Genomic DNA, 13,603 nt, shown 5'->3' with positions numbered 1-13,603 from the left:
TCGATGTTCTTGGAGAGCTATCCGATGTAATACTCTTTTGCGGTGTGTTTGCCGAGATCCGATGAATTGTGGATTTATGATCAGCTTATCTATGAATATTATTTGAATCTTCTCTGAATTCTTTTATGCATGATTTGATATCTTTGTAATTCTCTTCGAATTATCGGTTTGGTTTGGCCAACTAGATTGTTTTTTCTTGCAATGGGAGAAGTGCTTAACTTTGGGTTCAATCTTGCGGTGTCCTTTCCCAGTGACAATAGGGGTAGCAAGGCACGTATTGTATTGTTGCCATCGAAGATAAAAAAGATGGGTTTTCATCATATTGCTTGAGTTTATTCCTCTACATCATGTCATCTTACTTAATGCGTTACTCTGTTCTTCATGAACTTAACACTCTAGATGCAGGCAGGAGTCGGTCAATGTGTGGAGTAATAGTAGTAGATGCAGAATCGTTTCGGTCTACTTGACACGAACGTGATGCCTATATTCATGATCATTGCCTTAGATATCGTCATAACTTTGCGCTTTTCTATCAATTGCTCGGCAGTAATTTGTTCACCCACCGTATTATTTGCTATCTTGAGAGAAACCTCTAGTGAAACCTATGACCCCCGGGTCTATTTTCCATCTTATTAGTTTCCGATCTACTATTTTGCAATCTTTTACTTTCCGATCTATAAACCAAAAATACCCAAAATATTTACTTTATCGTTTATCTATCTCTATCAGATCTCACTTTTGCAAGTAACCGTGCAGGGATTGACAACCCCTTTATCGCGTTGGGTGCAAGTTGTTTGATTGTTTGTGCAGGTATTCAGTGATTTGTGCGTTGTCTCCTACTGGATTGATACCTTGGTTGTCAAAGTGAGGGAAATACTTATCTCTACTTTGCTGCATCACCATTTCCTCTTCAAGAAAAAACCAACGCAAGCTCAAGAAGTAGCAACATCCGGGGATCTCTTCCTGCTAAGGTCCGCCTCCTCCATGTACGCATTTGGGTCTTCATACCCAACATTCCGTTGTTGTTGTTGTTGTTGTTGTTGTTGTTGTTGTTGTTGTTGTTGTTGTTGTTGTTGTTGTTGTTGTTGTTGTTGTTGTTGTTGTTGTTGTTGTTGTTGTTGTTGTGCCCTTCCCCTTCCAGAACCGAAAGAAGTACCTCCCCTTGGAGCTCCATGGCTCCAAGAGTCGGTCGATGTGTGGAGTATCTAACATGATTTTGCGGCGGCTTCATGAATCTGTCATAGGGTGCCGTGACCACCGCAAAACCCTTTAATTCCAATGTCCTTCTTCCATGACTCTCTCCCAATAACCCAAGCAAGAAAATTGCAAAATGTACAAATTGTCCTCAAGGAGGCTAATCTTTACCTCTTGGGCTAGATCTCACACTGCCCTCATCATTTTGAAGAACCAAAATTGGTTGTAAGATTTCTTTGTGTGAACTCTTGCAAATGCCATCCATCTGATCGACTCTGGAGGGGGCGCCTCTTCTTCCACAAACACCACATCGTCTAGGTCATCGTCCTGGAGACCCAACATCTCCACCATCTCAGCCACATCTTTGGAGTCCACCTTCTTCGACCCCGAAGCTTTTTTCTGCCATGCCTTGAAAAAAATCTAGCCTGATGAAAAATCGACCGAGCTGTTGATGGAACCCTAGATCGCTCTCCACAACAACCACGGGGGCAAAGACCGAGCAACTCTCCAGGGAGAGTCCCTTGATCAGTCTGAATCAGCAAGGAAGATGGAGGGAGGGGCGGCAGGGGATTGGAGATCTCAATGTTCGGCTATCGCCGCCGCGGGGAGTAGAACCCTAGCGAGAGGGGAGGATTGCCGATAGCATACCCCTTGTTTTTTAGGGATCATACCCCTTGATTAGTTGCTCACCTATGTCCCTAGGGGGCAATTGTGCCCCCTCTCTCTCTCTCTCCGGCGAAATAAGCTGAACGCTGGCGAAAGAGTGGGACATGTTGAGGAATTAGAAGGAAACATCAGATACTGGGCCTATGAATCTCTTCTGCTATGCACAAAGCACAAAGGTCAGCCGGCTGCAAGTGTACTGCAAGTTTGGAAGCGTCTGACAGGGGAAAATCTCAAAATCAACGTCGATGGGGCGTTCAATGATCAACAGAAGAGTGGTGGCTGGGGATTCGCCGTACGTGATTGGTATGGCGAGGTAATGGGTTCAGGGGCTGGCAGGATGCAGTATGTTGGGACTGCCGTTCAGGCCGAGGCGACAGCCTGCATGAAGGCATTACATGCGGCGGTACAATGGGGTATGATGAATGTTCAGATGGAGACTGACTGTCAGATTTCGGCCCGTGCACTGCAAGGAAATGAGCACGATCTCGCACCCGAGGGAACTCTATTTAGGGAGATTAAGATATTTGCTCGTCAGAATTTTAATGTCTGTACTTTTAATTTTGCCCCAAGGGGTTGTAATAAGTTAGCGCACTCTCTAGATGCTCACCTATGTCAAGCTGTTAGACAGCTCTGGCTGGAAGCACTCCCTGACGATGTTTCTGTCCTGAGGGCCAGCGATTCCGCTATACCGGTGTGAAGTATGGAATCCCAGTGTTCCGTTTCAAGAAAAAAATATTTTGTGCTCTCTCTCTCTCATAGGGCCCATTCTGCTATATTTTTTTTAGGGCAGTTCTGCTCCTAATTGGGCGGGTGCGTGCGCAACATTTGTAACGGGCCGGTATGTTCCGATTTACAGGCTAGTTCACGGACTAGCTCATGGGCTCTTCGCAGTGTACAACTACTAGGAGGAAAATGATGGTGAGGTTCAACTAAACCCTAAACCCCCAAAAGCCCTTTCTTTGCCTTCCCGCCGCCGGCAACCGACCACCGAAGCCGCAATGGTCTCCGCCGAGTACTCCATCGACCTCAAGCTCTCCGAGCTCCTCAAGCAAGCGCGGCCGAGCGCTACCTCTCTCCGCGCCGCCGGGGAGGCCACGGACGCCGTCGGGGAGCTCATCAAGAGCGTGCCGCCGCAGCAGGCTGCGGCGGAGGCTGCCTCGGGGTTCGTGAGGGACCTGGGCCTCGCGGCCGAGAAGCTAGCGTTTTCCTTCCGGCCGCCGGAGGTGGTGCGGCTCGCCGGGAGCCACGCGGCCGGCGCGGTCACCAGACCCGACGTCGCCGCTGACCTTCTCGTCCGCTTGCCTAAGGTATGTGTTTCACTTTGCTTTAGTAAATTTATTAGTTTAGAAAACCGGCACAGAGGATTCTCAACTATGCTATGATGTCCAATTCAATCCTGTCAACAAAAATTCTTGTTGGTTCACAAAATTATAAGTACAAACGTGTCTACTCTACATGGAGCGAGGCCCTTTAGTCAATCTAACGGAACCAGATGTTACCTACTTCAAATATTACTCTAGTTCTTGGTATCATTTTGGATGTTGCACAAATTGGCATGTGATCGCCACCCTTCCAAATACAGTTATATTCATACTGTTTTAAGCTTCTATCGAGGTTTTGGCCTACCATTATCTGTGATTATGCAGTATGGGTTTAATGATTTATTTTTGCTGTTTTTATAGGAATGCTTTCATGAAAAGGATTTCCTGAATCACCGGTACCATGCAAAGAGGTGTCTTTACCTCTGCGTCATCGAGAAGAGCTTGAGGTCTTCTCCTTTAATCCGTAAGGTTTCATGGTCTACCTTCCAAGATGAGGCACGAAAGCCTGTCCTCCATGTATATCCAGGTTGTTGTTCAAACAAATTACTGCGCTTCATTTCTTTTTACTTCAGTGTGCATTCAAGGTTAATACTCATGCACTTAAATGTGTGGTCCTTGCGTTCTCTTCTTATTTTTCAATACTTCCATTCGCACAGCAACAGAAATTGCAGAACTTCCTGGGTTCTATGTCAGGATTATCCCGACGGCAAGCTCTTTATTTGATCTTTCAAAGCTAAATCTGTCAACAAGAAACAATGTCCGTGCATATACAAAAGGTAAACTGCTTGCTTTAGAATCATCTGAACCCATACTTTTGGCCTTGAATATAGGAATATTTGTTATAAGCAACTGATCAGATTTGCATCACAGATGGCATAAACCAACCGACACCTAGGTATAATAACAGCATATTGGAGGATATGTTTCTGGAGGAAAATGCAGAATATACCGGCAGCACCTTTGCAAATTGGAAAACCTTGCAAGAGGCATTGGTTTTACTAAAAGTAAGGAGTTCTTCCTCAGTTTCATATTTCTTATAAAAAATATGGATCAAATGTCTGCATGTCTGGGGTTTCTAGTAACCCCTTCAACAACTGTCTGATGAGGAAATACTTCTATATTGACAGTGCAGCAGAAGTCTACTTATTGGTTTTCTCCTGGATGGCAATCTAATATTTAGTTTGAAATGCAGGTTTGGGCACGTCAAAGAACTTCAATATATTCACATGATTGCCTCAATGGATACTTAATATCTGCCATCCTTGTGTTTCTTACCTTGGACTCTGGAGGAAGTATAATTAATAGATCAATGACCACAAGACAAATTTTCCGTGTTGCAATCAATTTTTTTGGTACATCCAAGCAACAGAAAGTTGATATTTCATTTATGTTTAATCGTTTACTATATCAATCTCTGTTTGCTTGTAGCAACTTCGAAGATGTGGTCGAAGGGCTTGGTGATTCAGCCAATGAAGAAGCGTACTATCAGCAAAGAGGTCTGATATATAGCTTAATCCCCAAATAATTGTATTATTGTCTAGGCCAGCTCCCCTAGAATAACAGGAGTAATATTCCTTATAGAATCATAATTTCTCCAGATAAGTTATTTGCCTTAGTGTGAACATGGTCAAAAATTGGCATCCCAAGCTTAGGTATGCGTAGCTGGTTATACTAACAATGAAATTGGTGGTCAGGCGCACCTCTGCCTGTAATTCAATAATAACAGTAGGCTGGTAATCCCTCCGCTCGTAGTATAGATCTTGGTGCATGACGGATAATTCTGGATTGAATTTTTGCACGCAGTGCTAATAATTTGTGGGGTAATATTGAATATTCAGTTATTATGATCTTCTGATCCATGAATTTTTCAGGGCATTGCTCATCTGCTGAAAACATTTGATGTTGCCATATGTGATGTATCTGGCCATGTCAATCTGGCATTTCGGATGACGAAGTCAGCCTTTTCAGAGGTAGGTTTGACTATGAAAGTACCCTATGAACACCAATTCCACATCTCATGTATATGTATGCATCTACTCCATATGTTCAGAATATTACTCACCCCAATTGTTAAGCTTGCAATTTTCTTTGTCTATTATAGTCTCCATCTTACACCGAATCGTTTCTTATTCAGCTCCAAGATGAGGCAGCTTGCACACTTAATTGCCTTGATAAATGCAGAGATGGTGGATTTGAAGAACTTTTTATGACCAAAGTTGATTTTGGTGCTAAGTTTGATTCATGTTTGAGGTATGTTCAGTTAAGCAAGTATGTTTTGTCACTCTCATGTATATTGCAATTTTGCATTATGCTCTTTCACTGGAGTTTCTATTTGCATGGCTATATGTTTGAGTGAGCAAGTGATTGATTTTGGAAGACATCGATGAAATGATGATTATTCCATCTATATATTTTAAATTTCTACATAGTTCACAAATGTTGGAACTTGACAAGTGCTCCCAGTTCCCATTTGCCAGCCTCAACTTAGATGCCATTTTCCACTGCACATTTTTGACTGGGAAACTGTAGGGGAGGCCCTGACACTATTTTTTTTTATTAATTTGAACATATCTAGAAACTCCAGGGCATAGCGGATGGTTAAATCATGCTGAAAATGTCAAGAGAGGTCGGGGTAGACCAAACTTGACATGGGAGGGGTCCGTTAAGAGAGATCTGAAGGACTGGAATATCACCAAAGAACTAGCCATGGACAGGGGTGCGTGGAAGATAGCCATCCACCTGCCAGAACCATGAGTTGGTTTTGAGATCTTATGGGTTTCAGCTGTAGCCTACCCCAACTTGTTTGGGGACTAAAGGCTTTATTGTTGTTGAACATATCTAGAAAAACACAGAGTGTGTGTGTGTGTGTGGGGGGGGGGGGGGGGGGGGGTTGCAAAGGGGAAAACCAACTAAACTGGTCATCAGGGAGCATGTGAGCTCAGGATCAAAAGAGCACTTTTGCTAAAGCCATAGGTGTAAAACACCAGCCTTAGCTGGGGAGACCCTGAGCTGAAGGTAAGCAGAAGACGTTCCTTCCTAAATAATCGGAACCATGAGCTTTGGGGGGCAGGGCTAATATTGTTTGCTTCCAGATGCACCAACATGCAGTGATCATAATTTCCATGAAGAAAGCCTTCCCAAAGGTAGCTGTGGTACAGGAGAATGTTTGGAGGTATTATTGATAAAATTAAGGTGGATGCCAATTCTATGCCAACAGCTCCCTGCTGGAGGGACAGGATAGGAAACGATGATCCTCCAGATCCCGTTGAAAGAGAACACAGCATAGGGAATCAGATACTCGGAAGTTCTTTCTATGCAGAAAATCTCTTGTATTTAATCTGTTATTTAGGAGGAGCCAAGCAAAGCCTTCGAGCTTTGCCGTAGACTACGACCAAACCCAAATGAGAATTGCAGGAGCTTGATTGTGAGAAAATGACTGGGAATACGCTTTTGTGGAGGAGTAATGATCATTCCCCTAAGAGTAGCTCCAAAGTCATCTCCCTCATTGTTAATTTTGGATGTTCTGGAGGATGCTACTGAACATAAGAAACTCATGAAAGGTTTGCGAGGAAAGTGGTAGTTGTAACAGGTCCAGAAGGTCATTCATGTCTAGTGCCTGCTTAACTTAAAAGGTAGTTGTTCACGCAAAAGAGTAAAGCCTCGGTAGGAGGTCCTTAAGATAAGAGGCTGAACCATTCCATTTGTCAAGCCAAAGATGGACAGAGTTGCCCTTTCTGATGGAGCAGGAGGCAAAGCTGAAGAATTTGCTCTGTAACTTGATCACATGTCTCCCAAAAGGAACCATATTTAGAGCTAGCATTACCGCACATCTTTGCTGCTATTGTCATAATCAGCTAATTTCCCCTTACTACCATAATTCTAAGAATGTTTGCAAATTTTGAAATTTCAATTTGCTATCCAGTCCTAATTTAAGACTTAAAGCTAGCTTATCAAGTTCTCATGTGATCCTTCTTGTTTTCACTGTCAGGATTAACTTGAAGGGGAACTCTAAAGTTACTGCATTAAGCTTCTGCTCGGATGATGAATCATGGCGAGTACTTGAAAAAGATGTTCAGTCCTTGCTGCAACAAGGACTTACAGATAGAACAAAGATGATCCGCGTTCTGTGGAGAAGCACACCTTCTGAATGGAATATAATGGATGTATGTGACATTTGTGTACCATAACACTTATGTTTGCGTTTCAATCTACTGACAAACACAGCTTTATAGGGCTTCTCAGAGTTTGGTAGCAGCCCACTGATTGTTGGTGTAATGCTTAGCTTGTTGGAGAAGAGTTATAGTCTTGTCGATATTGGTCCAAATCCTGAAAATCGTGATGAGGTGATTTCCATTTTATAGATTACAGAATAATGATCAACTGCAATTACTGTAGTCTAACACACGTGTATTGTGCTCATTAATCCCAAGGCTATTAAATTTAGGAAATTCTGGGGAGAGAAAGCTGAACTTAGGAGATTTAAAGATGGGGCTATTGCTGAAAGCACAGGTATTGCATTTTTGTTGCCATTGCCAGTGAAAGAGCATACACTAGTTGAATAAATACTTGATACTAATGGATTCTACTTACTAAACTGTAGTGTGGGAAACGGAGACTTGGGAGAGGCATACAATCATCAAAAGAATTGCTGATTATGTGCTTAGCAAGCATTTGCTGTTGCGGCAGGAAGATCTCACTCATGTTGTTGATCAGCTTGACTTTTGTCTCTTGGTTGGTGGCCAAGGTAAAGCTAAGCTTTATATGTTGTGATTCACATGTTGAGTTTCGGATTTAAATCATGTTTAATTGGAATTATGCAGATCCAGTGTCATCTTCTGGAGCTTTGCTTGAAGCCTTTGATACTTTAGCTAAGCAGTTGCGTCTATTGGATGATGTTCCTCTTAAAATATCTACTGTGCAACCTCTAGACTCAGGTCTGACAGAATAAATTTATTACTCCCTCTGTCCCAAAATTCTTGTCTTAGATTTATTTAGATACGGAAGTATCTAACACTAAAACGTGAATAGGTACATCCATATGTAGACAAATCTAAGACAAGAATTTTGGGATGAAGGGAGTATTTACATACCCTGTTCATTTTTCTTACTATTTAACTTTTGCTTATGCCAGCCTTTAGGCACACTTCTGTGTTCCCCCCTGAACCTCATCCGTTGGCATATGAAAAGAGTTCTCAGAGGCTGCCCAATTTTGCAGCAACTTGTGTTCGGTCTTTGGAAGTCATGATTCAGGTATGCTGCCCATTAGTTGTGTTAAATATCACAATGGGCAATTATTTATGGAGCTTGACTGCTCGATACCTTCCATGTCATGTTCCATATGTGTCTGTTAGCGATTCTTCATTTTAGAGTTTCTTTTCACAAATCTCTTTCCTTTTACCCCCATTTCAATAACAGCTAGAGGGATCTGGTAACTGGCCCTTGGATCCTGTAGCCATGGAGAAGACAAAGTCTGCATTTCTTTTAAGAATTGGTGAAAGGTATGTGACATCATTGATGAACTATTTCTTGCTTATGTTCAGTTCCCACTTCATTGGCTAAATTCGGTGTTATGCCAGTCTGGAGGATCGAGGAATGTTTGTTACAGCCAGTGAAGACGAGGTCAATGTTCTTACATCTGGATATTCATTTTTGCTCAAAATATTTCATGAGAGAGGTTTGGTGGTACAAAAGCAAGGTTAACTTCTCATTATCTATGATTTTTATTTCTTATTTTTTAACTGACTTATGCAAAAAGTTCACGCAGTTTGCCAATTCCATAATTTTATCTATTTATCTCAGCTGGAGACAGTAACATACAAAGTGCTCCATCAGAAGATAAGGAGCTCTTTTTTCGTAGTCAGCACTCAAGTATGATCAATGGTCTGCATGGTATTTACCAAGCGTATGGGCCGGTAGTGAGGTAATTATTAAGGTTTCGAAATTGTTAGTTAACGCAGCATTCCTGAAACCCTAGTATATCTTATGGTATGCTCTTTCCGTTTCAAAGGCTAGCAAAAAGGTGGATTTCCGCACATCTATTCTCTTCATTTATCTCAGAGGAGGCGGTTGAATTGGTGGCTGCCTACCTATTTTTGAGGCCGTTTCCATTCCATGCCCCCTCTTCACGGGTTACTGGGTTCCTTAGGTACAATTTTGTAATCTTTTAAACCTTACTTTTAATATTACTACTCCATACTTGTCAGTTTCATTGTTTTGTGTCATATAAGAACAGAACATGAAGCAAACATATTTGTTAAAAAATAGAATGAAGAACACAATAATTTATCTCCTAAATATCTATTTTAATACATGCTTTTGTTCTAAAATTAATACCCAAGATTTAGCTTTATGGTGAGCGATATCAATGTTTTGATAAGGACTATTAAAGAATATGCTTTTTCTTGATATAAAGGTGGTCCAGCAACAGACTTTAAGATATGTGTTGGAATACTGACCCTGGCTATTGCTTTTGACTTGTAATAATTGCTCCAAGATAACAGAACCTTTACTACTACCTCCGTCTCGGTGAATAAGTCATTCGCGTAGTTCTAGGTCAGCGATTTAATTATCTAAATATGTATTATATGTGACAAAAAATATATATTTATAAACTACATCCGTGTAGAAATCTAGTGATATACTTCTCATGACATATAACACATATTTAATTCCTCAAATCGATGACCTAGAACTACGTGAAGGACTTATTCACCTAGACGGATGTAGTACTATATGTTCTTGCAAATAAATTTACCATAAGCCCATGATGTTATTACTTGTTAAAGTATTTGTGGATTGCGCAACCTTTTCCATCAGTTCGGACTTTTGGTTCTACTGGTTGGTGCATGAAACTTAATAATTAGTTACCTCAGAAAAGTTTGGGTACCACCCCCTCTCTCACCTATTTCAGTAGCCGGTTATATTTTTTTACTGGTCTCGCAGGCACATGAAACCTTTATATGTCCTCTGACCAGTTACTAAAAAATTGACAGGTTCTTGCGGTTGCTATCTAGTTTTGACTGGACCTTTTCACCCATGATTGTGGACATAAATAATGACTTCAACCTGAAGGATGAGAAAGAAATCAATGTTTGTCCTCTGGTTCTCTTTTTTATCTTTTCACATTTGAATAAGCTGTCAAGCCGCTAACATATTGAGAGATGCAACCGCAGGAAAACTTTATGCTGAGCAGAAGATCTTATGAACAAAATCCTCATGATATAGAGCCTGCAATGTTTCTGGCTACGTCATATGATAAATCATCTGAAGCGTGGACAAAACAATCACCAAGCAAGTCGGTAGGTGTTTATCTTTTTGTACAGATGTAAAGCTAGTTACTGTTATAGAATTCAAGTCTACATCAATGATAAAGCTACAAAAGGTCAATGGGGAAATCATGCACTATATCTCCAATTCTTGTGCATCAACAACATTTCCCAATGTTTAAGTGTCAAATCTTGTCTCAATATCATGAAAAGCATCTGTATGACATCTCTTGTCGGAATCAACTAGCGCGCGATACAGTACAACACGACGATGACATGTGCGATGGAACAAAGGTTGTGCTGGCATCATGCATGGTCACGATCACGCGTGCGTGGGGCTGATCGTTGAATTGGGTGGCGCACATTGCGTCGCGAAGAACGACTGGGCAATGTTTGCTCCATAGAATTACCGTTCTTGTCAGTGCAACTTCTATGGTATTTCTGCATGAGAAGCACCTATATGACATAACCAGCAATTGCAGGAGAAGGGTGACAAGAAATGTCATAATCCGGGGAAATGCCATATAAGGCTTTTGCCGGAGATGCATCTATGATAATTGCTAGTCAATTACAGTTTCAGAACCAAATGGGTCTATTTTATTCATTCACCTTCTGTTCATTTAACCATAGGTTCTTAAACGGATAGCTTCTTACGCTAAAAGCAGCGCCGAGCTGTTAACAAATCTTATCATCCATGGTCAATCAGGCCAATATACATGGGAGGTAAGGTTTTTCTGTCATCACTTGATTGGTTCACTGTCTCATTAGGTTTTGATTTTCTCACTCGCTTTCATTTGCTATAGTGCCTCTACCGAACACCTTTAAGCAATTATGACGCTGTTATACTCCTCCATAAAGAGAAGCTTTGCCGTCCTCACCATGTTCTTTTTCCTGCTGAGATTCCTAACGGTTAGTTCAGATGTTAATATTTGTTGCTAACCAGAAACTAGATGAAATTCAACTCGTGTCATGTATTCTTGATGCAAATAACTTCCGGAACAACCTTGCAGGTAAGTTAGTAATCCAGGGCAAACCAAGCAATGATTTCCACCCTTATATGCCACTCAGTAAAAGTGTTGTGAGAAGCTTGCATGACACAAGAGATAAACTTTTGGTGAATTTTGACCCTACCGCCTACTTCTTGCGAGACTTGAAGGTAAAATCGAAACTATCAAGCTTTGGTTGCATAAGATATGTTAATCCATTAAGTATGTAATCCAATTTGTGTACAGTGTGCATTCCCTGTGACCTTCAAATTGTGGCACGATTCGATTGGAGGGGACGCAATTGGTCTTACATGGGAGAGCTCAAAGGTATTTTTCTCACTGACTGCTTGTGTTGTAGATGACCGTTTCTTCACTTTAATCTTCCCACAAGTAGATACCCCATTTACTCAAATACTATGTACCCGTATCTGTTGCTAATAAATGTTTTATCATGCCGAGCTTTTTAGGTTGTGGCATATCCCAGGTATGTAAGTTGACTTGATTTTGTGTTGTTATTATGACAGAAGCGTGGCAGAGATGAGGATGATGAAGCCATGCTGGATCCAACGTCTATACTCAAGGAGGTTGGAGATGTGGGTAAAGGGTTGGTGAGGAGTGTACATCTTCTCAAAGCACCAAAGCTTGAGTAAGCTTTTGCGTGAGGGAGTTTGCTGATGTGCAGGAGAGGACTCCTGGCTGATTTTCTGCCACTGGCTAGAGAAAGGAAGACCCAGAGCCAGTGGACAACATGTTCTACAGCAAAGCAATGTATAAAGTCGTGATGATATCATGTGGTTGTTGTAACTCCAATTGGAAGATCAAGTCAACAAAAATCTGTATCCAAATTTTGATTCTGAGTTCCAGAAAAGTATAGCGATGAAGTTCTATTTCCTACTCATTTCAGCAAAAAAAAAAGGAATCAAAACCGAGCAGCTACTAAACGCAGGGTTACAGGAAATTTGCATTCGTCTATGCCAAGCAGAATTCTCATGTAAAATTTGTTATACTTGGAAATGGCCTATTTCATTTGTGTTGTGAAATTCTTCAGTAGATGTATCTCTCTACAATTCTAGCCCTTGCCAACTGCACATATCTGGTGAAGCGTAGCAGCGAGAGAGGGGCTTCGGAATTGTAGCAAAGGCGGGTGAGATCTCAGCGGTCAACAGGCGGTGTCCAAGACATGGATTGATCGCATGTCAGACCCGAGTTTGATACTTGGCTGAATTCATGGTCTAAACTATAAACAATGACAAGATCTCTACTCCATATGAGTACTCCCTCTGTCCCGAAATTATTGTTGTACGCGCAGTTCACTGGTAATTTTGTAAAAAAGACCTCATAATTTCAAAACCATCTCAAACAAGTCCCTCCGCCATTGTCTTCTTCCTCCGTCGTCGCGCGCTTGTCGCCAGGGGCCGGCGCCGCCCAGCTGCGTGATTCGTCGCCCACCAGGAAGTAATCTGTCGCCGTCGACACCAAGTACCTACTTCGCCCCTGCCCAAACATGTGTCGTCGCGATCCCCTCCCGCCGCGATTACCTGCGGCGTCGCCTGAACTTCCCGGCACCATCCGGTGGACCAGGAGCTCCTGCTCGTCCTCCTCGAGCTCCCGTGCATCCTCCTCGAGCTCCCGCGTCTCCTCCTTGAGCTCCCGCGCGTGCGCCGCCGAGATCCCTCCCACTGCGATCCCCTACGGGCATCGCCGGAACCTGCCTCCACGATTCGATGGACCAGGAGCTCACGCGCGTCCTCCTCTATCCCCCGTGAGTCCTCCTCGAGCTCCCGCGCGTCGCCGTGCTGCTCCTTCTTACTTGCCCGCGCGCCCGCGCAACTGCTTCTCCCCTGCCACCGGTGGAGCTCTACCCGTGCTGCTGCTGCTGCTGATCTTCTGCCACTTCCTCTGCCTGTGCTGCTGCTGATCCAAGTGAAGCCGTGCCGCGCTCGTGTGCACTCTGAAGAAGGTAGTCCATCAGAATACTGCTACCTGAAAATTAGTGAAATGGTTTACTGTTAACTGAATCATGACAATGCCAATCATGGAGTAAATTCAGTTGTTAACTTAAAATTCATGGAATACATTCATTATACAGAAAATGCTACTGATAATTGTGAACAGAATCATGGATGGTTGTTAACTGAAAATTATTGAAGAAACTGCTACTGATCATGGA

At 42.4% G+C, this 13,603-nt stretch overlaps 1 protein-coding gene across 1 annotated transcript; it reads left to right on the top strand.

Moving 5' to 3' along the window:
- The first annotated feature begins 2,754 nt into the window (after positions 1 to 2,754).
- Positions 2,755 to 12,483, top strand: LOC109752007 (uncharacterized). Its single transcript, XM_020310874.3, has 25 exons — positions 2,755 to 3,167; positions 3,543 to 3,708; positions 3,839 to 3,958; positions 4,053 to 4,186; positions 4,375 to 4,534; positions 4,611 to 4,678; positions 5,054 to 5,152; positions 5,317 to 5,432; positions 7,171 to 7,345; positions 7,415 to 7,525; positions 7,613 to 7,691; positions 7,783 to 7,926; positions 8,003 to 8,116; positions 8,314 to 8,432; positions 8,598 to 8,680; positions 8,759 to 8,877; positions 8,982 to 9,102; positions 9,190 to 9,327; positions 10,175 to 10,271; positions 10,355 to 10,480; positions 11,078 to 11,170; positions 11,251 to 11,356; positions 11,458 to 11,603; positions 11,680 to 11,760; positions 11,958 to 12,483. The coding sequence occupies exons 1-25, from the start codon at positions 2,859 to 2,861 to the stop codon at positions 12,081 to 12,083; spliced, it is 3,150 nt and encodes a 1,049-aa protein (XP_020166463.3). The 5' UTR covers positions 2,755 to 2,858; the 3' UTR covers positions 12,084 to 12,483.
- Positions 12,484 to 13,603: the final 1,120 nt, after the last annotated feature.

This window comes from Aegilops tauschii, chromosome 5 (assembly GCF_002575655.3).
Source record: "Aegilops tauschii subsp. strangulata cultivar AL8/78 chromosome 5, Aet v6.0, whole genome shotgun sequence".
In the NCBI taxonomy this organism is placed as follows: Eukaryota; Viridiplantae; Streptophyta; class Magnoliopsida; order Poales; family Poaceae; genus Aegilops; species Aegilops tauschii.
Note: the sequence above shows the minus strand (reverse complement) of the source record. Positions and strands in the feature narration are given on the sequence as shown.